The sequence below is a fragment of the Panthera leo genome, chromosome C1 (genome assembly GCF_018350215.1).
Source record: "Panthera leo isolate Ple1 chromosome C1, P.leo_Ple1_pat1.1, whole genome shotgun sequence".
NCBI classification, from domain to species: domain Eukaryota; kingdom Metazoa; phylum Chordata; class Mammalia; order Carnivora; family Felidae; genus Panthera; species Panthera leo.
The window spans coordinates 213,725,127-213,750,418 of record NC_056686.1 but is presented as its reverse complement, the minus strand read 5'-3'; the positions used below and the strand labels follow the sequence as shown (position 1 = coordinate 213,750,418).

The window sequence follows — 25,292 nt, the reverse complement described above, 5'->3', positions numbered from 1 at the left end:
CACCCCCTCATCTTCATCATAGTCACAGCCAGCAAAGAACTGATAATCTACCTGCATCCTGACCTATCACTGATATCACTTAAGATAGAGAACAGCAGACAAACCATTTGAGTTAAACTCCAAGAACCAGATGTCTTACATTTTTTCTAAGACCTTCTAAACTCACCCATTTCCCCGGATACTAGATACTTACAGCACTGTCAAATTCAATGCTTGTAATTCCTGCATTACTGCCAGACAGGGAGCCCTTGAACTCACATTTATCTGGAAAAAAAAGAAAGATTGAGGAAAGAAATGAAAGAAAGAGTAAAGCCAATACTGAAGTTACAATGGGGCACCTGAAACACAATGGAAACCAATTACAGGCTCATAACAGCAGCTTTCCTGCACTGACGCAGAGTCTAAGAATAGCAGGACAAAAACACAGCTAGTCAGCTGGAAGGACGATGCACGTGTACATGGACGCAGAGCTTAGCAGTTCGCATGCATTCGGTTGGTCTTTTCAAGAAATTCAGAGTCATTAATTCCCTTTACAAAGAGGTAGATGCGGGAATTTTAAAGACATGTCAATGCACCTAGAGACTGAGTTTTAGTTCTGGTACTTCTGAGTAAAATGTTTCTAATTCAGATAAATACGTCTTTGGGTCTGATCAGTATTCGCGTCAATTGAGCTATCACTTCTGTAGAAGCTGACCACTAAATTTTCAGGATCCATGTGATAATTCTCATTCGGATCTGAAAAGAATTTCTTTTTTTAGTTCTGTGTAACTGGCTAGTCCTCAGAATGCCAGTAAAGCTAGTCTGGAGTTTCTGGAATTTGTCCTTATGCTTACTCTGTCTCCGGGAACCTAAGATTCTGGCAATCCCACTGCCTGTCAATGCTCCCCTCTCCCCAGCCGCCTTCACCAACAGGCCCAGCCACGTGCCCGGGTCCTGCTTTCACACAGCTCTGGCCACCCACGCAGAAACTTTAATGATGCAGGCACAAACTCGTAAGAGTACGAGTCTCAAGATGATGTGACTAAGTTCCTTTTTTAAAGAGCAGCTTAACGATGACAAGTCCAGAGAAACAATTAGGGAACCATTCAAATCAAATTCATAAAAGGGGAGCACAAAATAGGGAACATTACAAAGAACAGCCTTTTCTCTAACTGGTAAAAACTATGATATAAATACTGGTCTGGAGCTGTCAAATATTTAGGGTCAGGATTACTGAGGGCTTCGCGAATCCCTCCTTCTGAATTTATCTGCAAAATACCTGTATAGCACATTTAATGCCTTTTATTGATCCTGGCTTTCATTAGATTTTCAAAAGTCAAAAAGAGGCCAACATCCACTAATTAAGGTCTTTATTTAGATTAGACCTTTACAAAAATATTACTGTAAATTCTAAGAAATATCTCTTTGGCTTATGCCCAAGATATCGGTCTACTTCTCTGGCAGTTGACACAGGCCAAAATGTAAGAAAGGATCAATAAATGCTATTCTACATGATCTCAAATGACCAAAAAGACCTTACCAAAGCTCTTTTATCTAGAAGACACCAAGGGACGCTATGTCAACAGTATTTATATAAATAATTCCCAATGGAGCTTGTGCTTTTTATAGAATGAGCAAGGACAAATGTTCCTACTGGGCAGAAACTGCAGTTATTCTGATATTTTAAAAGGGTAAAAAACAGGACCCCCTCAAACTATTTCATAATTTCCATTAGCATTTACTTCCTCTTCGGCAGCAAAAATGTAACACTGTTACTAAAGGTTGGTTCTCATTTTCTTATAGGTGCTTTTATTGACTCAGAAGTAAAAAATATTTCTAGGGTGATTTTTATTTAATCACAAGGCACAATCAAAACAGACTACTGGGGCGCCTGGGTGGCTCAGTTGGACATCCGACTTTGGCTCAGGTCACGATCTCACAGTTTGTGGGTTTGAGCCCTGCATCAGGCCCTGTGCTGACAGCTCAGAGCCTGGCGCCTGCTTCGGATTCTCTGTCTCCCTCGCTCTCTGCCCCTCCCCCACTCGCACTCGGTCTCTTGCTCTCAAAATAAATACACATAAAAAAATTAAAAACAAAAAACAGCTATCTACCTAAGATTTTAAAAAACCAAATCTCATAAAATTTCCATTATTACTCTATGGCTTTACTGTTGTCTTCCCAACAGTTCCCGCAATTATCATTCATAAGGTGTTTCTGGGTAAAACGGCACAAATCTTGATGGCCTTCAAATAGCTGTAACTGCCAGGAATTTAATCAGAGTCACTTTCTTGTGGGGGGGCAGAGCACACAAGTTTGGTGCTTTATTGATAATCTGTTATAACCAAAGGGATCAATAGTTTGCTCTTGCTCTAAACACACTAAAAGCAGCAACACAGGCTTAGCAGTTCTACAGCTAAAGGGAGGCCGCAGTGGGAAGAGCGAGGGCTCCGCAGTCACAGGACCCAGGTCAGGTCCCGGTTGTGCCCCTCCCTTGCCTCACCGATCAATTATCAGCCATGTAAACCAACAACGCAAATCAAGTAGGGTCTCTGAGTCTTCCTGTTTTCGTCTTGTCAAGTAGGGGCGACACGTACCTTTCAAACTGCACAGGGCTGTTGTGAGGATCGGGGGAAACGATAGAGACCAGGGCATCCTGGAGCTACTCACTGCTGGACAGCGAGCGTGCGTGTGCTACAACTGCAAAAACTTGACAAACTGGTTCTTACTAACACTTTCAGCCTTATCCCTTGACCTTGCTTTATTTAAAAAAAACCCAGGAGTAGCTAACTAAATCTCAAAATGCTGAAATTGAGCTATCCCCAGCTTCAGAAGTCTAAGAGATGGTTTCATTAAGCCCCATTTCCTGTTCTAACGCCACTGCATTTCTGAGTACTCAGAGGTCACTTCGGAAACAAGGTCTAATCAAAGAGACTGGGTGTTGATCTTTGGGCTCTTGATGATAAGCTGCTCGTTAAATACATTTCTTCCTGGGAGATACACCCCTCTTTTTCTTCCCAAGCTTAGATATGACCTCAGTCATTTTCCCCAGGCCAAGGCCACTTGTGTTATTAAATGCACACACTTTAGCTCAATGCGTAGTTTAATTATAAAGTCTAAAACTTTAAGACTTTTTATTTTCCTTCTAAAACCTGTGCTATCTTGGAAAATATTCTAGTACGTATCTGAGAAAATGCAAACACGAACGTATCTGTAACTTAACAGCATTTTGTAGCCACTACTTAAAAACTCAGAGCCAACAGCCACTTGGCTGTAATGTCTGAGATGGTAATGCTGCTTTGGTCAGATGATCCCTTACAGAAAATACTGTATATTTTAAGAAGATAAAAAATTCAAAGATTGCCTGAAAGCAAGGTCAACCAGATGTCCCCAACACAGCCTCCCTCTCTCACTCTTCAGGTCTCACCTCCAAACACTTCCCAAAGCTTAACTCTCCGATCCATGCCTCCTGTGGCCAGCAACCGGGAGCCCGGACTGAACTGCACAGCGTTGACTTCCCCATCATGAGCGTCCTGCAAGACAAGCACCCTGCTTCAACCCCAATCACTGTCATTCTCGAGAAGAGCGAGCCCAATACAAACGAACATTCTGGATGTCTAACCAAATGTGTTAGACATTTATCCATAAATAAAAGAGATCACTCATAAACTAACTTGGATTCCTAGCCTAGGGTTCCCCGAGACTCTGCTACCATTTTATTCTTGTAAGTTACAGTTCCATTTTTTAAATAGAGAGCAACCTTCTTAAAAAGGAATCAAAATCTGTGTAGATTCACCGCCTAAAGTTTGTCTTTGCCTTAATTTTATTTCTTCTTAAGAAAAATGCAATTTCAATCTATATTCTATGACCTTCATAGCCTAAAAGTAAGCCTCTGATTTAACTGCCTCTTTTTTGGTCCAGATTATATTAACGCCACATACTAAACTCTTTATCTAGTGGAAGTACAGCATGACTTCTCATGATTTAAAAAAAAAAAAAAAAAAAAAAAAGCCTTTATGGTTTTCCTAGTAGGAGTAATCTGAACATGGAGTCCTGATACGAGTGGATGCCATTCCTGCTGCTACAACACACATCAGTGTAACAGGGGGATTCTATTCAGTTCTGGAAACATGGCTCTCTAATGTGTACTAGCAGGGTGACTTCGGCCAAGTTTCTTAGCTTCCCGAAGCCTCGGTTTGCCCACATACAGGAAAAGACTTCCGCAGGTTTTGTGACCTAGGACCGTGCCTGACCTCGAGAAGGCCTTCAATAAAATAGGTGTTACTTTGGGAGAATTTAAATTCTTCACAGGGAAATTTTTGAGACTGGCATTCAAACTAGAACAAATAATCTGAAAAGGTGGCATGTTTTCTGTGTTCAGGATGGGAAGGGAAGCGGAGTAGAAAGCATCCTCTCCTAAGATGGGAGAAAAGAATATGAGAAGATTCACTAAAACCTCTCTTAAAGGACTACAGATGCTGCAACCTTTGTGGATGAACTACGATGTCTGCAATCTGCTTTGAAGTGCTCCGGTAAAGTGTGTGGGCGAGAGAGTAAGACTGGCAAACGTGGCTAACTAGAGCTGCCTGACAGATGATGGTACCGGAAGTTCTTTTTCTGGATTTGAAAATCTCTATAATTAAAAGGGGGAAAAAAAAGACTGGAAAACACGGATCACAAGTAGTAGATCACTGAGGTGCCTGGGTGGCTCAGTCAATTAAAAATCTGACTCTTGATATGGACTCACTCAGATCACGATCGTGTGGGTCGTGAGATCAAGCCCAGCGTCGGGCTCTGTACTGAGCACCGAGCCTCCTTGGGATTCTCGCTCTCTGCCCCTCCCCCTCTGTCTCTCAAAATAAATGAATAAACTTCAAACCAATCAACCAACCAACCAACCAATAAGCCAAGTCATTAATCACTTGCCGAAAACATCATTTTGGGAAGACAGAATCTGTCACATTTGCTTGGGACTGAAAAAGATGCTTGAAATATTATCAGAAACATGACCATTAAGTGATGGCGACAGAAACATCACTTTATTACTGTCTTACTATTATTCTCCCTGGTGATGACACCCCCACCTCAGCCCTTCTGAATTGCTGAAAAGCTGTAGGGGGACCAACCTTTTTTGCCTCCATGTGACTCCCTTCCTTTTCCTTCTTTATGCTTTCTACTTGGGAGGTCTCAGATTGAAAACTTGAGATCATGCACCATCACACCCATAGCTGCCACTCTTCAATCTCCTGCACGGCTGGTTCTGTCGGATATTTGTCAGCTGTGAACTGTTCACTCTCAGAAACACACACTGACAGAATCCCAAACTATCAGCTGCTCCATTACCCCGTACACAGGACTTAAATGTGACAGGAGGAAACAATGGGCTGCTGGGAGGTGAGGGCAGGGAAGGGGCTGTGATGTTTAGTGCAATCAGACCTTTTACCAATCATCACTGACCTCCGCAGGGTGCCTAGGGCCTGTCAGGGAATCGCAGGGGTGGAGGAGAAACCGAAGGGGTCTTGACTGTCTCAGTTCAACTCCTCATCGAGAGGGAGACTCCCTTGACAACATACAAGGTGGTTAAACCACTCAACCAGTTTGCGGTGTGGAAACCTCCCGAGTTCCTCCTTATGCCTGGAACTGAAAGTTTCCCCCATATAAATTCCATCCCATTTTGACAGCGAGTCTTTCTCTACCCTGAAAGCGAGCTCCTCTAACTCACCCCATGCAATCCAAGAGTCAGCCCAGCTTCCTGGGCCCTGCTCTGCCTTTCAGTCCCCACCAGCCTCCTGCCTGCTGGCCCTGAGCCAGGTACTCTGTGTTTCTCCAAGCTGGGCCCAGTGCTGCTCAATCACCCCAGTGGGGACCTAATTACTCCTCGGTACTAGCACCCAGCTCTGAACTCCAGCTGACAGTCCGGCTATAGTGGCCTCTGCCCAGGACAGTCTCCTGCTTCCAACCTTACTCCTCCTAACAATCGCAAGTCACACGGGTTTGGGCAGAGTCATGAAGCAAATAGCTGCCCTTATCAACCTTCTAAAACAGACTACTGACCAGAATCTCCACTCTAGATGGAAACCAACTGGTGACGACAATTACTTGCATGACTGTAACTTCTCACCAACCCTAATCACTTCTCCCTTTTCCCATCTCTCATGTTACCAATTTCTCTCAGCCAGTCCTATATTAGAGAATGGTTACAATAAATCCTGCCCCTGAACCTAAGCAAAATGTATCAATCCCTTCCTTCAGACAGAGCCAACAGGCGTAAGAGCTCGCCATTGCTACAAATACCATGGTAGGAAACTTAGCTGCAGCACAGAATGGATCCTTTAACTGTCAGGCTCTGTTACCATACAAAGATTGCTGGGAGTGGGGTTAAACCATACTTACAAAGACACATATGGCGGTCGTTGGCACCCTCACTTCTTTACTAGAACCAGGATGAGTATCCACGTTATCCTGGGGAACTGGAAAGGAAGAGACAGAGCGCCTCCTAAGAAGTAACATAAAGGAAACTATTAGGACTGCACAGGGTTTAATGTCCACCAAACGCCCAGAAGGGCTTCACAGACGACTTTTGGCAGTAGCTTCTTCTCCCTCCTAGACTCTCCAAACCACAGAGTGATGCACCCGATCAGAAGCACCCTCACCCAAATGACACCCGGACAGATCTCCAGCACATACCTGTACTCTCCGGCTTGCTAACTCATGGACTCCAAAACCCAACACCGAAAAGCAATCCCAAACTATTGCTTCCCAGTCAATAAGCTGCTACGAAACGTTTTCAACATACTGTAACTGCCCGCTCAGAGGGAGCTCATCTGTATTTTTGTAAGATGACTTCAAGGTGACATCTATGCCTACTTATAATCACCCTCAACGTACACCGTGGCCAAGGAGGAGTCGAATGCATGCCAAAGGAGAGAGGGATGAGAGCATGACTGCTGGGTAAAGAGCTCAACCTAGCGCCTGCTCAAAAGGGTGAAGCGCTCCTAGGAGCATGCACAGCGGCCTGGGTGCACATGCACATCCGACCATGGCGGGGAGGGGTGGGCGGTGGGGGATGGTGAAGCGGTGATCAGCACGATTACGATTATCAAGGAGCCACGCTCGCATGCCGGGCCAAGAGAGGGTAGTATTTTCACCTGGCAGCATCAGAAGAGTGATGTCCCAAAAGGGGAGACTCGGACAGACTAGAGGAAAGGCCAGAGATCAGCACGCAGCGGGAGTAAGATAAAGAAAACGGAGGAGAAAAGGAAGAAGCTAAGTGAAAAGCTGAAATTAAGGCATCTCAGCACCACTGAAATTTTGGTGTACATTTAAAATGGTGATAAATCCTAAATAATACTTATGAATATCCACACACATTTAACAAGGAAAGGTGAAGGTTTTCTAACCTACCCAAAGATATTAGTGATAGAATCCAGAAGGCCTCCAGCAGGCTGCGAGAGTCGCTTACTAAAGAGGAGGGGAGCATAGGTTTAAACCTTAGAAACATTTTGCCCAAATCATTCATCAATAAAACACAGTCCACAAAAATAGACATCTGGGAGTATGTTTCCCATGGAGTCCCCAAACCCCAGCTGAGAAACCCTTCAGAGGAGCAAACCACCAGAAAACAGTGGGAAGGCAGGAGGGAGGACCTAGCTTCCAAGTTTTAAAAGAAACAAGGTTCCCACACATTAAGTTAACTGTCCTGGAAATCGTGCTTTAGACAAGGACACAGTTAATCTGACCTCAAGGGGTCTGTAAATAACCAATCCCCACCCTTTCAGTCTTGCTCTAGCAAAGAGAAAAAATCCTGGAACCCAAGTAAGAAGTAAACAGTCTGATCTGCCCAACAAGGTGTCCCTGTCCCTCCTGCAGAAAACCACTACACTCTTTTCTGCCTCCCCTCACAGCTAGTGGCAGCACGAAGGGACAGCTTGTCTCCCATTAAGAGGTGACCTGAGGAAGACGGGGACACTCAGGAGCCCGCACGCTCCATGCCTAGGACGGGGGGCCGGGCGCTCCAGCGAGGGCCCCGGATGCATCAGGCTGCTCATGTCCCGGCCACAAATGTACTGTCAGACTGTGGCTCGAGCTCTCCTCTCCCGGCCCACCCCATCCACTTACGTGGCCGCTCTGCTGATGGCTCGCACAGGAGAAGTCTCCTCGGCGTGATCAGAGGTTTCATCCACGATGACTTCAATGTCATCATCCCTGGAAAGAAAGGCAAGGGGCCGAGTCTTTGATTCTGCTCACCAGGAGCTCCGAGGCGAGTCCGCTCTACGAATGTCGTCACCATCGCCTATTCACGGCCTGTGCGCCTCGGAGACGGCCAAGGGTTATCTGGAGGACCAGGGGCGGCCACACTCTGAACGTACTAAGAGGAACATTTAACCTGCTGAAATCAAATCCAGAATTGCAGCTGGAAATAACTTGAAAAGCGATCTTTTGATCCTGTGAGGTGTGAACGTAGCTCTCACTCAGCAGGCAACGACAATGGTTTAGTAAGTCTGTAACATGGCGTGCCAAGGGACAGTCTTTCCAGAAGTCTGGCTCACAGCTGCAGGGCTCCCGCACACTGAACTGCAGTGCTCCCGATACAGTCCCGTGAGATGGACTGAGCGGCACAGAGGACGGCCGGGGCAGGTATGGAGTACAAGAAAGAAAAGGGCAGTGTAGGGAGGAGGCCCAGGGGGACACGAAGGACTACTGGAAGAGCAATGAAATCAGCGGCTGCGTTACTATCGGGTTCAAATAGTGCTTTCATACTAAAAAACGGGAAAGCAAAATCTAAACCCAATTCATTTTTGACTCTGGGTATTTTGTGGTTGTGTTCAAACACTTGGTCCTTCTGACATCTTGGGAGTCAGTCCATCGCATGTCCCACAAGATAATCAAACCACAGAAAGGCACTGTTGTTTATTCCACTGGATACAAAGTGCCTCTGGAAGGCACTCCCCTCCCCTTCCCCTTCCTGGTTCAGGGGAAGGCAAGTAATTATTTTGGTCTTAATGACCTCCTGCCGAGTTGCAATCTTCACGGAGAAGTAATAAAACCTAACAACCTAAGACTTTATCACCTAATATTTGGACTCCTTAGAACTTGAAAGCAAGATTTTTCCATGATTAATTATCTGGATTATGTAAATATATACTTGTTACCAAGCAAATTAGACCAAGTCAAAGTAAATTCATTTTCCTTGGCTATTGATTTTAGGACTCCATGCAACTGACCCCAGTCTTGGCAGGGATGTCGGGAGACCAAAGGCAGGCCTGAAGAAAGAGAACAAGGCTGGCCTTTCTTTTCTTCGAGGTTGTGGGTTGGGGGAGTCACTCGTGTTCACACAAGGGCGACAACAGAGCAGCAAACGTGAGCTGACCCTATGTGAATACTTTCAGATACTACAACGTGAGGACACTCAGACGGTGCAAAGGCCCAGGGCCCTAAGAAAACACCAGGATGTGGCAACTGGTAATCGAAACCCTTCAAAGATAGACACGGCCTTTGACCCAGAAATCCTACTGAGTGGGAAGCACAGAGACTAAGAACAGGCCTCTATGGTCAGACACCCCTAGGTTAGGTTTGCTCAGCTCTGTTCTGTGAGATCCTGGGCAGTATGCGGGACCGGAGTCGTGTCACGCCCAGCCACCTCTTTATGCTGCAATCAGGAGGCAGCATAAACAGCTTCCATAAGCTGTCATTTCTAGGTCAATCATTTTTTGTAGTTTCTGGAAAAGCTGTCATTTCTAGGTCAATCATTTTTTTGTAGTTTCAGGAAAATACACTGCAGATTTATTTTCCACATCTGGGAGTACAGAAAAATGTACATATTCTAAATCTAAAGCAGGGCCTCAGTATGAACACCTTTCTCCTACAGGAGTCACCAACCAAGAATGGAGAGCAAGAGATAGAACCCCAGCCCGGCAATACAGGGCAACAGGCCCGACGAGGGGTAGAAAATGGATCAAAGTGTCGAGAGGAAAGCAGCAGGCAGGCAGCAGTCACCTGTTCAGAGTGAGGGAAGTCAGACCTCGCGCTCATGGCTGATGAGGAGCACACACTAGAGGTGCCTCCTGGGAGGGAACAAGTAGGTTTTTATCTGCTCCCTTAAACCTTTTAGTTTTCTTTCCACTAATCCATAACACGGTTTTACAGAAATAAAAACATTACAAAGTCATTTTAAAAGAGTGAATCAAATTACTAACAGCACAGTTTTGACGGGAATATCTCTACTTACTGTTCAACGGGTAGAGGTTCCTTCGCCGCTTCTGCAAGCTCTTTCTGCAGCCGGGCTTGCCGCCGCCTATTAAAACAAAGCCCACTGGTTATATCTGCTTGAAGAAAGCATGGGGTTTCGGCTCTCAATAAACTTCTAGCTCCAATAACACATCTGAATATCCAGCACATTTAAAATAACTGCCCTGGGGGCACCTGGGCAGCTCAGTCTGTTCAGCGTCTCTTTTCAGCTCATGTCATGATCTGACGGTTCTCGAACCCTGCGTCGGGCTCTTCTGCACTGACAGTGTAGGGTCTGCTTGGGGTTCTCGCTCTCCCTCTCAAAATAAACTCAAAAATAAACTACAGTAACATAACTGCCCTGGGCAAAGCTACCACAGTCCCAAGCCCACACCAGTAACATCAGTAAGGAACCCTATCTTAAGGGATTCCAGAGCAAAGCCCAGAAGAGGGATTATGTTCTTAGAGAAAGCAGTGAATGAACTAGCAAGGGAGAAGCCTGCCTGTCATGACCCGGGGCCTCTCAGGACATAAAGGCACACCAGGTTTATCCAGGGTTAGTGGTGGTCTAGAGCTGGCTTTCTGCAGCAATGTACCCAGAGCATGAATGGTAACAGTTAAGATTTACTTAGAATTTACTTCTGCTTGGCTTGGTATTATTACTTCCAGGTTTTAACTCATTTAATCGTTAACAATGCTTTGAAATTAAGCAGTATTTTACAGATAAGGAAACGGAGGTAGGAGATTCTTGAACTGTCAGAACGCACATGGCTTCAACTGACCAGGGCTGGACACAAGACGTCTCGGCTGCAGACAAAATTTAATGTGGTCAGCAGCTGAGTCCACTATTTCCTCTTCTCAGAACAATTCTTGTCTTTCCCCAAGTCCTAAATTCAAGATCTCCCTAACCTTTAACCTTGGCCTCGTTTTCTTTTCCACGGCAAGTTCATCTCTTGTGGTTTTTACCCTTTATGTGGAGATGCCCCAGTGCAGAATTCTAGCACTGCTATCAAGCCCCAGCCAAGAATTCTGCTGGAACTTTTTGTAAAGCTTCGATCACAGCGCTAATTCTCAAAACGGGGAAAAGTTCCCTAGGTAGCATATCTGAATCTTGGGAAGGGATGAGGCTGCAGCTTAAGAAAGTGCATCACACTCTTGATTTTCTACCTGGAAGACGAGAACAGGACAAATGACAAACTTTAATAATTTCTTCTTCGCTGGAAGAGATACCTTTGAGGGAAACTGGGATGTCAGGGTGGGGTGTGTGACCCTCCTCTACTGGAAAGGCACCTGCTGCAAGCAAGGGACATAGGACAGACTGAGGGTCACAGGGAGGAGAGAACACCAGCAGCCCGGCCTTCATTAGAGGAGCCAAAAAGAAACGTCCTTCTTGGATACTCCCCGAGTGTGTGTGACACGGCAGCCGCTGTGCCTGACCATGAGGACAGACCTCGGCAGAGCATGAACAGCTACGTCAGAACATGGAATGGGCCACGCTATCAGGTAAACAAAGGCTGCTAGGAGGAGGACATCTAACCTGGGGATTGGCAGGAAGGAGGGAAAGTTTCTAAGGAGTAAAGTCTGAGCAAAGTAATGAAAAGAAAGCCCGGGCCCTGCCTACGCAATCAGATGGTAATACCCCCGACAGCATATCCGCAGGAGGACATTCTAAAGGAAGGAACTAGAGCACACATGTAACATGCTCTCATCCCACTCTCAACTGCAAGTCTGTATTATTCCCCCATCTGCTGTGATGACCAAGCTCCTCATCCTGCCTGCTTCTCCCTGGGCAGGTGTTCAACACGCAACACTATGACTTCCAGGCATCCCAGGGGAGCTCACCACCCTGAAGCTGCCTAAGGACTCCACAGCAGAGGCCGAGCTATTTTACTTAAAGTGAACACGGGGGCACCTGGCTCGCTCAGTCGCAGGGCATGTGACTCTTGATCTTGGGGTTGTAAGTTCAAACCTCACGCTGCCCATGCTGGTTGTACATATTACTTAAAAATAAAATCTTACAAAATCACTGTTGCACTATATGCTAACTAATTTGGATGTAAATTTTAAAAAAATAAAAAATAAAACAAGTTAAAATTTAAAAAAATTTTAAAAATAAAAAATAAAAACGAAATAAAAATAAAATAAAATCTTACAGGAAAAAAAAAAGTATATGAGACAGAATCCAAAAGGACAGCTCAATTTTCTTAATGCAACAGAAACTTAAAGTTAGAAAATACAGAAAAGTATAAAATGAGAAAACAAAAGCCACATTCTCACCACCCAGAACTAAACACCATTAACAACATAATTCCTTTCAATCATCTGATTTCATTCAAATTTCAGATGTTCTATGAAAACATTTCCCATCCTATTTTTAGTTGCATTAATTTTATCCATTTTCTCACATCACTAAGTATTCCTAAAACATGTATTTTTAGATGACTTTGTAAAATCCCACTGGAGGAAAATATCCCTATTTATTTCTCCCCCAAGGGCTCTAGTGCTTCTTCACTATGAGTAATGTGCCGTCACAAAACAACATCCGTGACCATGTCTCCGTACCAGCTTAGGATAAAGCCCAAAAAGTGGGAACACTTTTCAGGTCCTGCCCGGGTGCCCTTCGGGAGGTGGTGGAACGGGCTGGCCACGACCAACGTGAAGGCGCTTTTCGTCTCCTTCCCAAGCCCGTGGGGGCCAGATGGACGGACCACATGCGCTCGTGCTTTTGCGAACCCCCTGCACTTCCCACCTGTGCAAGGGCTCGCCTACTCCTTAATCCAATTCCATATCAGGAGATTTACTTGACAATCACATGTCCCATTGGTTGCTTTTGTGTTCTCTGACTTTAAGAAATCTGAAAATTTTACACAGTCCACTTTTTCTGTTACTTTTAATGTTTAGAAAGTCCTCATACTACTTAGGAATTTTTCATACAATAGCAGATAACCAGGTTTTTTTACTTCTACCTCATGGTTTCAGTTTTTACATAGATTCTGAAAACTACCTGAATATGTTATTTGGTAGGAGTAACTATCACTATTACTCTTCAAGACGTTTTCCTATTTTCATTCTCTTAGATTATTAACGGCAACAATCTTTTCAAATTCTAAACTACTGACCCAGGGCTTTAAAATCGTATGTTCCAAGCTCTGGTGAACACTAAGTGCTAGTTTTTCTCGGGGGATTTTCTTAGGCTTTCTAGGTGGATCAGCATGACCCCTCTCCCACCCCCACCCGCTGCTTCTAGCACCTTGCGTTCCGTGTCCTGGTTCTGATGTGTTAGGGACTCTGTGGGAATTTTCAACACACATTTCCCTCCACTGAGACGGACACCTGGGGTCTGAGATGGGAGGCTTCCCCGTTAAGTACACCATCAGCTACTGGCTGCAGACAGGTGTTTTTATTAAAAGCTTCTGTTCCAAGTTTAAGGGTTTTTATCAGGACTGGGAACTGAGTCTGAACAAATGGCATTTTGGGGATCTACTAAAGTGGTCATACTGTTTACCATGCAAGGTGATAGACTTAATTGATCTCCTAATGAAACATCTTTCCATTCCTGGAATAAATCCTAGTAGGAAAAAAAAAAGTACTAGTGAAATTTGAGACTTTGGAATTTCCCATCTATATTCATGCAAGATTAGATCTCTTGTATACTAGCAAGAACCTCGTATGGGTCTGGACAGTTTTATGAAGTTAGGGGTGGGGGAAAACTCCAATCTTTTTTGAATTCTGCTTTACCTTACACTGTTCAAGAACTGGCTTTTCTGGGGCTCCTGGGTGGCTCAGTTGGCTAAGCATCCAACTTTGGCTCAGGTCACGATCTCATGGTTCATGAGTTCAAGGCCTGCATCGGGCTCTGTGCTGACAGCTCAGAGCCTGGAGCCTGCTTCGGATTCTGTGTCTCCCTCTCTCTGTCCCTCCCTTGCTCACACTCTTGTCTCTCAAATATAAACATTTAAAAAAAAAAAAAAAAAAAGAAAGAATGAATCAGCTTTTCTCCAAGAAAACTGAAAGAAACTGGCAAAAACTGTACAGGCCAAAAACCCTTCTGGAAGGTAATCCTCTGCTCAGCCACAAAAGTGTTCTTATAAATGCAAATCTCTTCCATATCCACCACTGCTATTTCTAATTTGACTATAGTGTTTTCTGACTGTCTCATCCTGTCCCCCATCATCAGAGCTACAGGTTTAGGTTTTTTTGTTTTCAGAGAACTAGGCTCTACTTCCCCAAAAACGGAAACCACTAACAGTGGACTGATGTCTCACCTTGAATCCTTCTCATTCTCTGCATTGAGGCGGTTGGCTTCCTGGGCTTTCTCGGCCATCCATCTGGTGACCAGCTCCTGGTTCTCTTCAGTAGTTTTCCTCAGTTTCTCCTCCAAGGCAGTAAACGTGATCTGCAGGGCATCATACTCATCCTTCAGGGTCTGGTTGGCTCTCTCGAGGTCCTGAAGCTTACCGCGCAGTTCTTGGCACTCCGTCTCCAGGTCAGAGATGGTCTGCAAGCACTCTGCAATTCTGAAAGCAAGACACGGAGAGGAGGAATGGCACCACGCGAGAGCCCTGTGCCGGAGACCCTGGCCAGGTACGTGAGCACGGGCCGCCAACAATCACCTCAGCCAGCACACCTGGTGCCATGGAGGACTCTTACTTAGCCCAGCCCAGCCCCAGTGGTTTCCAGGACAAGCCCATTAGGAGAGGAAATATGTAGGGTGAAATTCATCCAGATGATGAATGACTACAAAAGCAGGATCCCCAGAGGGAGCTTTGATGCCTAAAGTGGGGGCTTAAGAGGAGGCTGGAAATTCTGCACATTCTATTGATTCTATCATTCATGGAGCAAAGATGCCTTTCTAAACCTCTGGAAACCCCTGTCTGCAGAGAAAGGGAAAAAGGCACAGATGAAAGACAGGCTCCCCTCCAGCTCAAACGTCCTAGGACTGGGAATCCCAGGCTTCTCCCTGATCAAGAATAGTCCTGCCCACAAACTCATCCCTGTTCCCAAGGGCCACACACTCACATATGCTGGCCGCATCTCCACCACAGAAGACACCGGCTGCCATATGCAGTGCCCACAGGGAGAGCCATGAGTGCTTCAGGAACACTCCCAAGGGCCAAGGGTACTTCCCAGGGGTGTGCTGGGAACCTGGGAGACGGAGGGCACTGTCCTTGCCTTTGTCTCCCTCAGAGCAGGTAGGCTGTGCATGCACAGAAATGACACTCTTGCTGAGCCCGGTGTGGCTCCCATCCACCAGCCATCACCCCCGGCCCCGCCCACCGGCCGACAGTAAAAGGACAAGTGCAACCCATGACCAGTCCCAGAAGGGTCGCCTCTACTCACTTTGCTTCATTCATCTGCATCTCCCTGTCCTTCTGCTGCATTTGGTTATTCAGGTCAATCACCAACTGAGCTAACTGGGGAGGAAAGAACACTTTCATCAGTGAGAGATTTCAGGACCTCAGCTGGAAACTAAACAACAGTGGGTTACTCTAGAAAAGATGCCCGTGGGATTGGGCCCAGGCACCAAGAAGAAACGAGCTAGGTGGCAGCGAGGAGCAGAGGAGTCAATGGGGACACTCATGGGAACGATGTGGGCTCCCCTCTTGCCGACAGCAGCCGTGGGCAGACGAGAAGTGTTACAGGTTCCCTCTGAGGACACCTGTCTGCACCCCCCACCCCTGCTGGCCACCTTTTCAAACCCTTCAGCTGATAAAATGATCAACTGAGCTGAACTGATAACTTTTTCTTTTTACAATTTGCCATCAGACCACCACCCAGGATAAACACAGCCCAGAACTTTTTCCTTCTTTCTAATGAACTTTTCTGAAATTGCAGGGTTCACTCTCAAATGCTTTAGGAAGGTATTAGACCTTCGGTAGAACAAGCAGCAAGCTCTTTCCTTTGAGATTTCTCCACTTCTACCTGTCATGCCACCTGTGAGTGTGGCAACCAGCAGCTATCCCACGGGCTCACCCTTCTGCTGGTGGAGGGGAAGACCTCACCTTTCCTGATGCTGCATTCTCAGAGACAGGCCGATGCCACAGGCAGCTGGGATGGCTGCTAATTCTAGTGTGCCTGCCCACCTGTTCCCCCACCACAGGGCCCGCACAGAGCAGAAGACAGATGGGGAGCGGCTATCGGTACCTCCCCACGTTTCTTGTGTAATTCAGTCAGTTCTTCTTGGTGTTTAATCCTCAGCTGGGCCATTTCTTGTAGCTGACTATCATTCCATGCACCGTCGTGGCCAGGACTAAATCCCCAAACCAGGAAGACGAAGAGAACGTGCAAAAAAGAGAGGAAAGGAAAAAAAAAAAAAAAAAATCAGACCTCAAACCTCTTCGATCAGGCAGTGAACAGTAACTTCAGAATTTCAAACCTGCACGTGACAACGTAGCCAGTAAAGCAGTTCAGTTCCTCCAAGCAATGGAGTTCTAGAAGGCAGGAAACATGAGACACTTGGTAAAATAAACCAGCCACAACCCAAACACTGGTCGTGTCAGGAACAAAGCATGGGTTCCAGATGAAGTTTAGGTAAATATGGAGAAGACAAGGTCCATTTATGCCAGGCACAGACCTTAGAGCTGGAAGAAGGAAGTGAACACAAAGCTTTGCTCTCATGCAAGTGAAAAATTTTTTTGAGAGAGAGAAACAGACCGTGAGCAGGGGAGGGGCAGAGAGAGAGGGAGACACAGAATCCGAAGCAGGCTCCAGGCTCTGAGCTGTCAGCACTGAGCCCGATGCAGGGCTTGAACCCACGAACCCCGAGATTATGACCTGAGCCGAAGTTGGATGCTTGACTGAGCCACCCAGGCGCCCCCCTGTGCAACTGATAACCAGTTAAGAGCAGACAACAGACAAGTAAATACATGAAGTCAGATGGTCAGATGTGAAGAGAAACTAAGGGTAAAGAGGGGAACACAGCAACAGGGGTCCTGTTCTATTTAGGGCACTCGAAGGCTTCTGGGAGGCGACACATGACTGCAGACTGGAAAGAAGTGAGGAGCAAGCTATGCAGCCCCCAGGGGCTGGAGCCTGACGCACAGAAGAAACGTCAAGTGTTGGAAAGGCTCGGAGGCAGCGGCACAACTGGTGCACTCGGGAGAGTGTGAGAGGAGCCCCGCGTGCAGGAGGGTAGAGAAGACAGTCAGGGAGGAGGTGGGGCCATCACGCAGTGCCTCCCAGGCCCCTCTTCGGACCTTGACTTTTCCTAGGCATGACTGGAAGCCACTGTCGTGCTGTGAACAGAAGAGTAACGTATGCTTTAAAAGCACAGCTATGGTTGCTGACTGCAGGGGGGCAGGGGTAGAAACAGGGAGATCAGTTAGCAGGCTGTTACACAGGCCAGCTCACGTCGAGGTGGTAGCAGCGGAGGGAGTGAGAGGTGGTCAGATCCTAGATCCTTTCCGAAGAGAGTCCTTGGATTTGCCTTGGACTTGGCTGTGGAGTCTACGAGAAAGACCGCAGTCAATGAGGACTCCAAGGCGTTGGGAGCAACTGATGGAAACACAGGTGCCACCTACTGAGATGGTTAGGACTCGGGGGGAAGCAGGCTTCGGGGGAGGCCTGAAGAGTGCGGTTTGGACACCCAAGCTGGTGTGTGGAGTGGAAACCGGGTGTCAGAGTCTGCACGTCACGTAAAGAGGTCCAAGCTCAAAGAGAGCAAGTAGAAGCTGTCAGCAAACAGATTATGTCTGAAACCAAAGAACTGAGTTCAGATTCTCTCAGGGTCAATGTGGTTTTGGAGACTTCACAAGGGTTTACATCCTCTCTCAGAAACAGCAGATGACTGAACTGTGGGCTTCCAGTTCAGGGCTGGGGTCTCCGTTGCAGCTACAGATGAGAACCATCAGATGATAGTCAGACGTTTAAACCATCACCCAGGAAAAGCACAAGATGGAGAAGAGGAAGATGGTGGAAAAGTAGGACACCAGCACCCAAAGGGAGGGGGGAGAACAGCCTCCTCTGTCTGCCCTGTAACAAACCAGAGGGAAAAGGGAGCAGCAGCATGACAGTCCCTCCTCACTTTACCCTTGATGTCTAAAGCTATTTCTATCACATGTTCTAAGCACATCCTAATACCTCATCCTTTGAGGCAACTTAATCCTTCCCCAATTTTAGCCCATGAAGTCGAAGCCAAGAGATTAGAAAGTGGAACGCTTTACAAGAAACCATCCTAAACTAGGCAGAAAGACTAGAAATTATTTGTACTAAATCCTCTTATTTTAATGCAAAGCAATGGGCAATACGCAAATGTAAAACTAGCCCCTTCTTCTAGGACGCTAGCATCAGGCCACTCATTGTACCCCTCAGGTGACGCAGCTAGCTGACAAGGACTCCTGGGCAGCCATGGTCTAAAGCAGTAGTTCTCAGGATCACCTAATTACAGATTATGGTGGGCCTTACCACCCTCATCCCTGCACCCCCAGTTTCTGAAACGGGAAGTCTGGTCGGGGGCCCAAGATTCTGCATTTCTAACAATTCTGCCAGATGCTGCGGTCCAGGAAGCACACACACACACAAAGACAGGACTGAACGATTTCTGGGCTGAGGAGTTTAATGTTAACCTATTCAGAAAGCAAAGGGATTAAAACACTTCAGAAGAGACACAGATAATTGATCCAGATAAAGCTTTTTAAGCATGGGCAGTAGCGTTTTAAGAATAACTAGGATGAGACAGGCAGAACTTAAGGAGCCAGAAGGCAGAAGGAAACAACCAGGCCCATCTTCTGCAAACACCCTTACGACACCATCAAACACCCCTTGAGCTAGTCTCCCCACCGGATGAAGGGACAGATGCATTAAGAGGCTGTGAGTGAAAAATGAGCATGCCTGAGTGGGTGACTACCAACAAGGAGGGGCAGGATACTGAGGGAAAAAGGAATCATAGATGACTTGTGGAAAATAAGAACACCATTAATAGAAACAAGGCGGTCAGGAGGAGAGGCCTGATTAGGGGCTCAAGTTTGTAGGAAAGGAAGGACCTCCAACTAAATTACCACTCCAGTGATAGTCAAAAGAATTACTGTGTATTTGTTTATTGCACCTTTCCAAACAAATAAGCTTGGCTGACCAATAAAGAATAAAGTATAATCACCCAGAATCTAACTACATAGAAACAAAGTATTACAAGTTTTCAGTTGACTGAATTTAGATGAAAAAGGTAAAATGGCATTTTCTACACCTAAAATTGACCAGAACACTGCAACTAATATTTTAAATACTACAGTAGGCCCCCCTCCCCTCACGCCTGCCCCCCACCCCCCACCCCGGCCACAGTCAGGCAGGATCTCTTGAATTTATTATTAAGCAAGGACAAACCCTGGGCTGGGCCATCTGTTCCTCTTGCCCACTCTGGTGTGCTGGGAGACCATCTTGTGAAATGAGGAAACATGGATGGCAGATGGTTATACAGCAGATTTAGCTACAGAGATAAATAAATTCAGCCACACCTCACATTTCTGGGTTTAAAAAAAAATCGCTGAATTACTACCAACTTGTTTTTGTTGGTAAATGTTAACGGATAGGCAAAAAAGTATATAGATTTTAGAGCAATAATGGGAACTATTCCCATACAAACTCTCATATGTAATATGCAAATGTGATAAACATGGAAAAGATAATAACACTACAGAATGATTCTATGGTAAACTGCTTTTGCTTAAGTCTGGCTATTAGATTTTCTTGGACCATACCCCCCAAAAAGAAATACAGTTTACATGAATAACCCAAGTAAACATATCAAACTTCCCATTATGAACACATATTTGCATGTTTAATGAAACAACTTACCCTTTCTGTTAAAATGCAGATTTCTCCTATTCTTTCTTAAAAAAAAAAAAAAAGCTTGTTGCCACCAGCTAGCTTAATTTCACACTCTATTAAAATATGTTGAAATCCACCAAACTAAAAAGGATCAAATAGACCTGTTCTATATACGAAGCACTTTATATGTTTATGCACCAGGATATAATCCAGTATTAACAAGATTCGTGTAAATCTGCTCAAGAATGCTTACTGATGTGATTATTCAGAAAAAGTGGACCCCGAGGCTGAAGAAGGAATTGGCACAGTTACCTGCCTTGAGCAACTTCTCAAGCTCACAGCACCTACTGCTAAGCCTTCTGGGTGGGCATACACCTTCAGAAAAGAATTTTAGGTACTTGGCTTCAGAAGTTCGTATTTGAAAGGAGCAGACACAAACTGGAGCACAGACGCGGTATTCTGTTCGCCTCTAAACGAGCAGTGACAACTAAACAGAGACACGTTTCTGCTGAAGAGACACAAGCGATACAGGACAGTTCCAAAATACCTTATCTCATGCCTGTTGGGGACGTCATGCTTTTCAGCTTGTAGCTTATGGGCCAGCACTGAATGAAGATCTGACTTTTCTAGCAACTTGTTATCTGTTAAAAAAGAGAAGAAAAAAATTTTTAACGGTGCACACTTTATTACTACTTATTATCCTATAAAGATCTGGACCAAAAAAACAACCAGAAGACTAGATAGGTTTCATTTTCAAGAGGCCTCAAAGTCCTAGGTACTGCACTTTGACAGCAATGGTAGCAACCGTTCAAAACCCAGGAACATACGCTCCTTCGATGCTTCTTGGCCTAAGCATGAGCAACCCAGTCAAAGGAACCCGTGGAAACTTCGCTGCAAGAATGTCCCCCACTTACCTGTTTTTAATCATAGGAGTAAAAAAATAAAGCGAGACAAAAACCACAACCAAATACAATGGAAAAATGACACGTTACACACCTCTAAGCAATGTGAAACAGCTTTACTGTATTATTACATTTGGAAAATTTAATTTTTAGATCTGGGCACTAGAGATACAACTATGAAAAGTCCTTGACCTCAAGGAGCTCAAGTATAACAGAGGGTCAAGCATAAAAGGGAACAGAAGAGTGATCTTCCCTCATTTGCCTGGATGGTCTTACGGGTGAAGATGGTGGAGTCCAGGCAGGAGGGCAGGCAGTTATCTGGTTAAGTGGCTAGAAATGAAAACTTGGAGCCAGCCAACACATGAACGAGCAGAATGAAAAACTCAGACCTTTTCTTACTGGCAGTGGTGAATTAACAGATTTGAAAAGCAGGCAGTGACATGAATGGAGATTTACTAATAAGAAGTCAAAGATTATCCTGAAATTCCTTGCTCAGGCGACTGGCTGCAAGATGCTAACGTGTCAAGAACACACGAGCGGAGAACTTAAGAGAGAAACTGAGTTTTCTTTCTGAAAAGTAACAAAAGTGACAGGAAGCATGGCGCAGGAATTCAAATGACAAGTAGTTAGGAATGACAGTCCACGGGGACAAGCAAGAGGGGAAGGGGCACTGAGCAGAACAAGAGATTGATCATGGGACACTTGCAGAATAGCTACATTTGATGGGGGTTGTCACAAATCCTACAAGTGTGAGATCAGAACCGCTCTAGAACAAAATTTCGATAGGGTTCATGCCAGTGAGTACTCCTGTCGGAAGGGCTTATCTTTCTTCTAAAAGAGTCTTGAGCCCCACTTCTCCTTTACATGTGGAAAATGGAACTCCTGGACAGAAACAGAAATACTCTTGGTCTACATTAATTTCATCCATCAGTTCAACAGAACATGGAAATGTGATTGCAACCTTGGGTGTTCACGCACATCAAAGGGCTCTAATAAGGTCTTTAAAGTGTCACACCAGAGCTGGGTGCCCTGGGATAGTCAGGTCTTAAAAAGGACAGGAGGCATTCCAGAGGGATCCTGCTTGAAAGTTCTTCACACTAAAGAGAAGGATCCAGCTGAGGGAGAGCTGCCACCTGTCCCTACAGTCCCTTTTCGTCTTTCTCTTTTGGCTCGGGCAGGAACTGAACTTGACTGGCCTGGGAAGGCAAGAAGGAGTGGAAGGTGTTCCACAGGCAAACTGGAAGTGACCTCCCAAATGTCAAAGAGAAAAACTTAACAGGCAAAGGTTGTCTTGCTCTCCAGCCCTCTAACTACCTCTCATCTCAGTCGGGGCTCCTAGCCCCTCAGGCATGCGCTACTGACTACAGCTATTTAATGATGGGTTCCCTCTCCAGGATGGTCTCCTTCCGACTTTCCTCCTACATCCCCCCCACCCCATCAAAATGTCCATTTTCAATGCAGAAAAACCATTCGATCTCTGTCAGTACAATTACAAGCAACTTCTGTTTATGGGCTGTTATGTAGATGGCTTTCAAAGCACTCACACACACAGTTTTTATGAAGCAGACAGGGCAAGCTTCACCTGCATTTTATAGATGCAGCAAACCAGACCCAGAAAGGTAAGTGAAAAGTTCAGCAAGGTGTGGAGTCAGACTTCCAGTCCAATGTGACTTTCGGTACGTGTTAGCTTTTAAGATTAAGCATTCAATAAATACCTGACCACCTGAATTTATGTAACCCATGTGCGTTTGAGTTGGAAGGGTTTCCTGTGCTTCTGGCAGCCACATCTCTTAGAGTAAAAGGAATTCGCACAACAGCACATCACCTCTCTTTCCTTCCCATCTTTTTTTTTTTTTTTTTTTTTTTTTTTAATGTTTATTTATTTTTGAGACAGAGAGAGACAGAGCATGAACGGGGGAGGGTCAGAGAGAGGGAGACACAGAATCGGAAACAGGCTCCAGGCTCTGAGCTGTCAGCACAGAGCCCGACGCGGGGCTCGAACTCACGGACCGCGAGATCATGACCTGAGCCGAAGTCGGCTGCCCAACCGACTGAGCCACCCAGGCGCCCCATCTTCCCATCTTTTTTAAGAGGGTGGATTCAGCGAAAGCAAGGAAGGGTCATTTCTTGGGGGCTCCAGTGAGAAAAACAAAATGCAGGGGCTCCTGGGTAGTTCAGTCGGTTAAGCATCTGACCCGCTCAGGTCACGATCTCATGGTTCGTGAGTTCGAGCCCTGCGTCGGGCTCTGTGCTAACAGCCCAGAACCTGGAGCCTGCTTCAGATTCTGTGTCTCCCTCTCTCTCTGTTTCTCCCTCGTTCATGCTCTGTCTCACTCTCTCAAAAATAAACATTTAAAAAAAATTTTTTTTTAATGCAAAAGTTAGGACCCATCACATCCGTGTTCAAATCCAGACTCCAACACGAATCTGCATGCCTCCCCAAAGAAATACTTAATCTCTCTTAGCCTGGGTTTCCTAAGGCAACACTAGGACCTGCCTCATAGAATTTTCAAGAAGATAAAGTGAAATAATACATACCACATATTTACCACAGCACTCAAACTAGCCCACGTATTAGAAATACTTGGGGAGCACCAAAAACCACTCATACCTCTGTCCCACCCTAAATACGGCAATTTAATCGGTCTGGGCTTTTTAATTCTTAAAAGATCCACGTCATACCAACGTGCACATAAGATAGGGAACCACTGATTTAGCACAGTCAGAATTCAATACCTCTATTGCTTTGAACCTCATCATCGACATTAACTCCAGACTTTTCTCCAAAGGGCAGATGGAACCATAGGACTGAAAAGGGCCCATTTCTTCCCCCAAATGTGTCATCAGTTAGGTAAAATTGGGAAGGGGGCAAAGAAAATGCTCATTAGGACTCATCTAAGGGTACAAACACTTTTGTCCTCAAATTGCAGAGGGGTGGAGAGAGGAGGAACCCACCTCTTTCATACTGAAGTTTTCAGTAATAGTAAAGACTACAACGTCCCACCTAAACAGTAAGACTCAAACCCTTGTATCAGTTAAAGAACACCGAGGTGGAGTAAAGACAAGAGGTCTGAGGACTCCAAGGCTGAACATTTCATTACACTAAGAGGACGTTAGTTGTGCGAGTTAAGGCTTAAAGTCGGTGACCGTTTCATAACACGAGGCCCGAGACGGGCCGTTTCCGGAGCCTATTCAAGTACACAAAGCGCGGCTGCTGGATTTCCAAGCACAAGCGCGAACGGTGCCTGCCCCTGGAGAACACACAGTTTAGTAGGGAAACCGTCTACAGTGAAAGAGAGTAAGATCCAAAAAAGGGTTGGGGCGGCCACAAGGCGCGCGGGCGTCGCCAGGGCTCGGCCTCGGCTTCCCGCCGGCTCTTGTGGGGCCCCGCCCGCCCACTCCCCGCACCCGCCCGCCGCTCACACTGCAGGATGATCTCTTCAAATGCCTGCCTCTGCAGCCGGTCCCGCCGCCTCAGCTCCTCCGAAATGTGGCGCTTCCAGCGGGGGAAGTCGGCGGCGCGGAGGCCCGACGACATTTCGCGCGCTGTCGCCCCGGCGCCTCAGCACCGCCAATGCGAGCGGGGACTGGCGGCCGCAGCCCGCGGCATGGGGCGACTAGCCGGCGCGCGAAGGCCGGCGGCCCAGAGCTCGCTTCCACACACAGGCCGCCCCGAACGCCGTCCGGGACGGTCTTCCGGCTCCTGCAGGAAATGGTTTGAATCTGGGCCGGAAGACCCGCCTCCTCACCCGACGCCTTACGCCACACGCACGCGCGAGGCCGCTGGCGGCGCGAGGCGCTGGGTATTGACGCCCTCCCGAGGCCGGAAGAGCAGGGAGCAGGGAAGCGGCCGCTGGGAGGCGTGCGGGCTACGCTGGAAGTTCAGCTGCGGGCGGGAAGGAGACCGGGAGGGTGCCGCCCGCCAGTTTAAGTTAACTTCTCTGCCTCCCCCCCGCCCCGCGATTTATATTTTTCTTGGCCTGCCTCCCTTTTCTTCATCGCGTCGTTTACAAGCAGAAGTGGGAGCCACTCCCCACTTAGTAGCTGAGTGACTGTAGATGAGCGGCAACCTCGCTAAGCCTCAATTTCTTAATCTGTAAAACGGGGACCCTGCTGATATCTACCTCACAGGGTTGCCGTGAGGATTAAAAGGAATAACCTATGTAATGCAGTGTGCACCGTACTGTACCTGGTATATTGCAAGCTTAACTTCACCTAGACCGCCGGTATCTTCCAAGGCCTACCCAAAGTCTGGCTGCGCTATACTTTAGCAAGCGTGTCCCGTTGCCCTTGGGCATTTTTTTTTTTTTTTTTTTTTACAACGAAGACATGGAATGCAAAGAACAGTTAAAGAAAAATGTAAATAGATTGGCTATGTTAAAGATTAGAAGCCTAGAAATTATCTATGATCTAACAGTAAATGGG

At 46.3% G+C, this 25,292-nt stretch overlaps 1 protein-coding gene and 1 non-coding gene across 10 annotated transcripts in view; both read right to left on the bottom strand.

Moving 5' to 3' along the window:
- ATG16L1 (autophagy related 16 like 1) overlaps positions 1-24,558 on the bottom strand; it is a 76,731-nt gene extending 52,173 nt beyond the window's left edge. For 7 of the 9 annotated variants that reach the window (XM_042950577.1, XM_042950571.1, XM_042950573.1 and 4 more), the window contains exons 1-11: positions 24,291-24,558; positions 20,513-20,606; positions 16,348-16,453; positions 15,544-15,617; positions 14,469-14,720; positions 10,205-10,270; positions 8,095-8,181; positions 7,381-7,437; positions 6,370-6,472; positions 3,404-3,509; positions 194-264 (exon numbers count right to left, since the gene is read on the bottom strand). In XM_042950577.1, the coding sequence (XP_042806511.1) occupies positions 194-264; positions 3,404-3,509; positions 6,370-6,472; positions 7,381-7,437; positions 8,095-8,181; positions 10,205-10,270; positions 14,469-14,720; positions 15,544-15,617; positions 16,348-16,453; positions 20,513-20,606; positions 24,291-24,405 (1,131 nt within the window). In that variant the 5' untranslated portion in view covers positions 24,406-24,558. The remainder of the gene's footprint in view (positions 1-193; positions 265-3,403; positions 3,510-6,369; positions 6,473-7,380; positions 7,438-8,094; positions 8,182-10,204; positions 10,271-14,468; positions 14,721-15,543; positions 15,618-16,347; positions 16,454-20,512; positions 20,607-24,290) is intronic. The other 2 variants (XM_042950572.1, XM_042950578.1) reach the window with 1 other exon arrangement.
- Positions 5,160-5,434, bottom strand: LOC122229068. The gene has a single exon (XR_006206928.1).
- Positions 24,559-25,292: the final 734 nt, after the last annotated feature.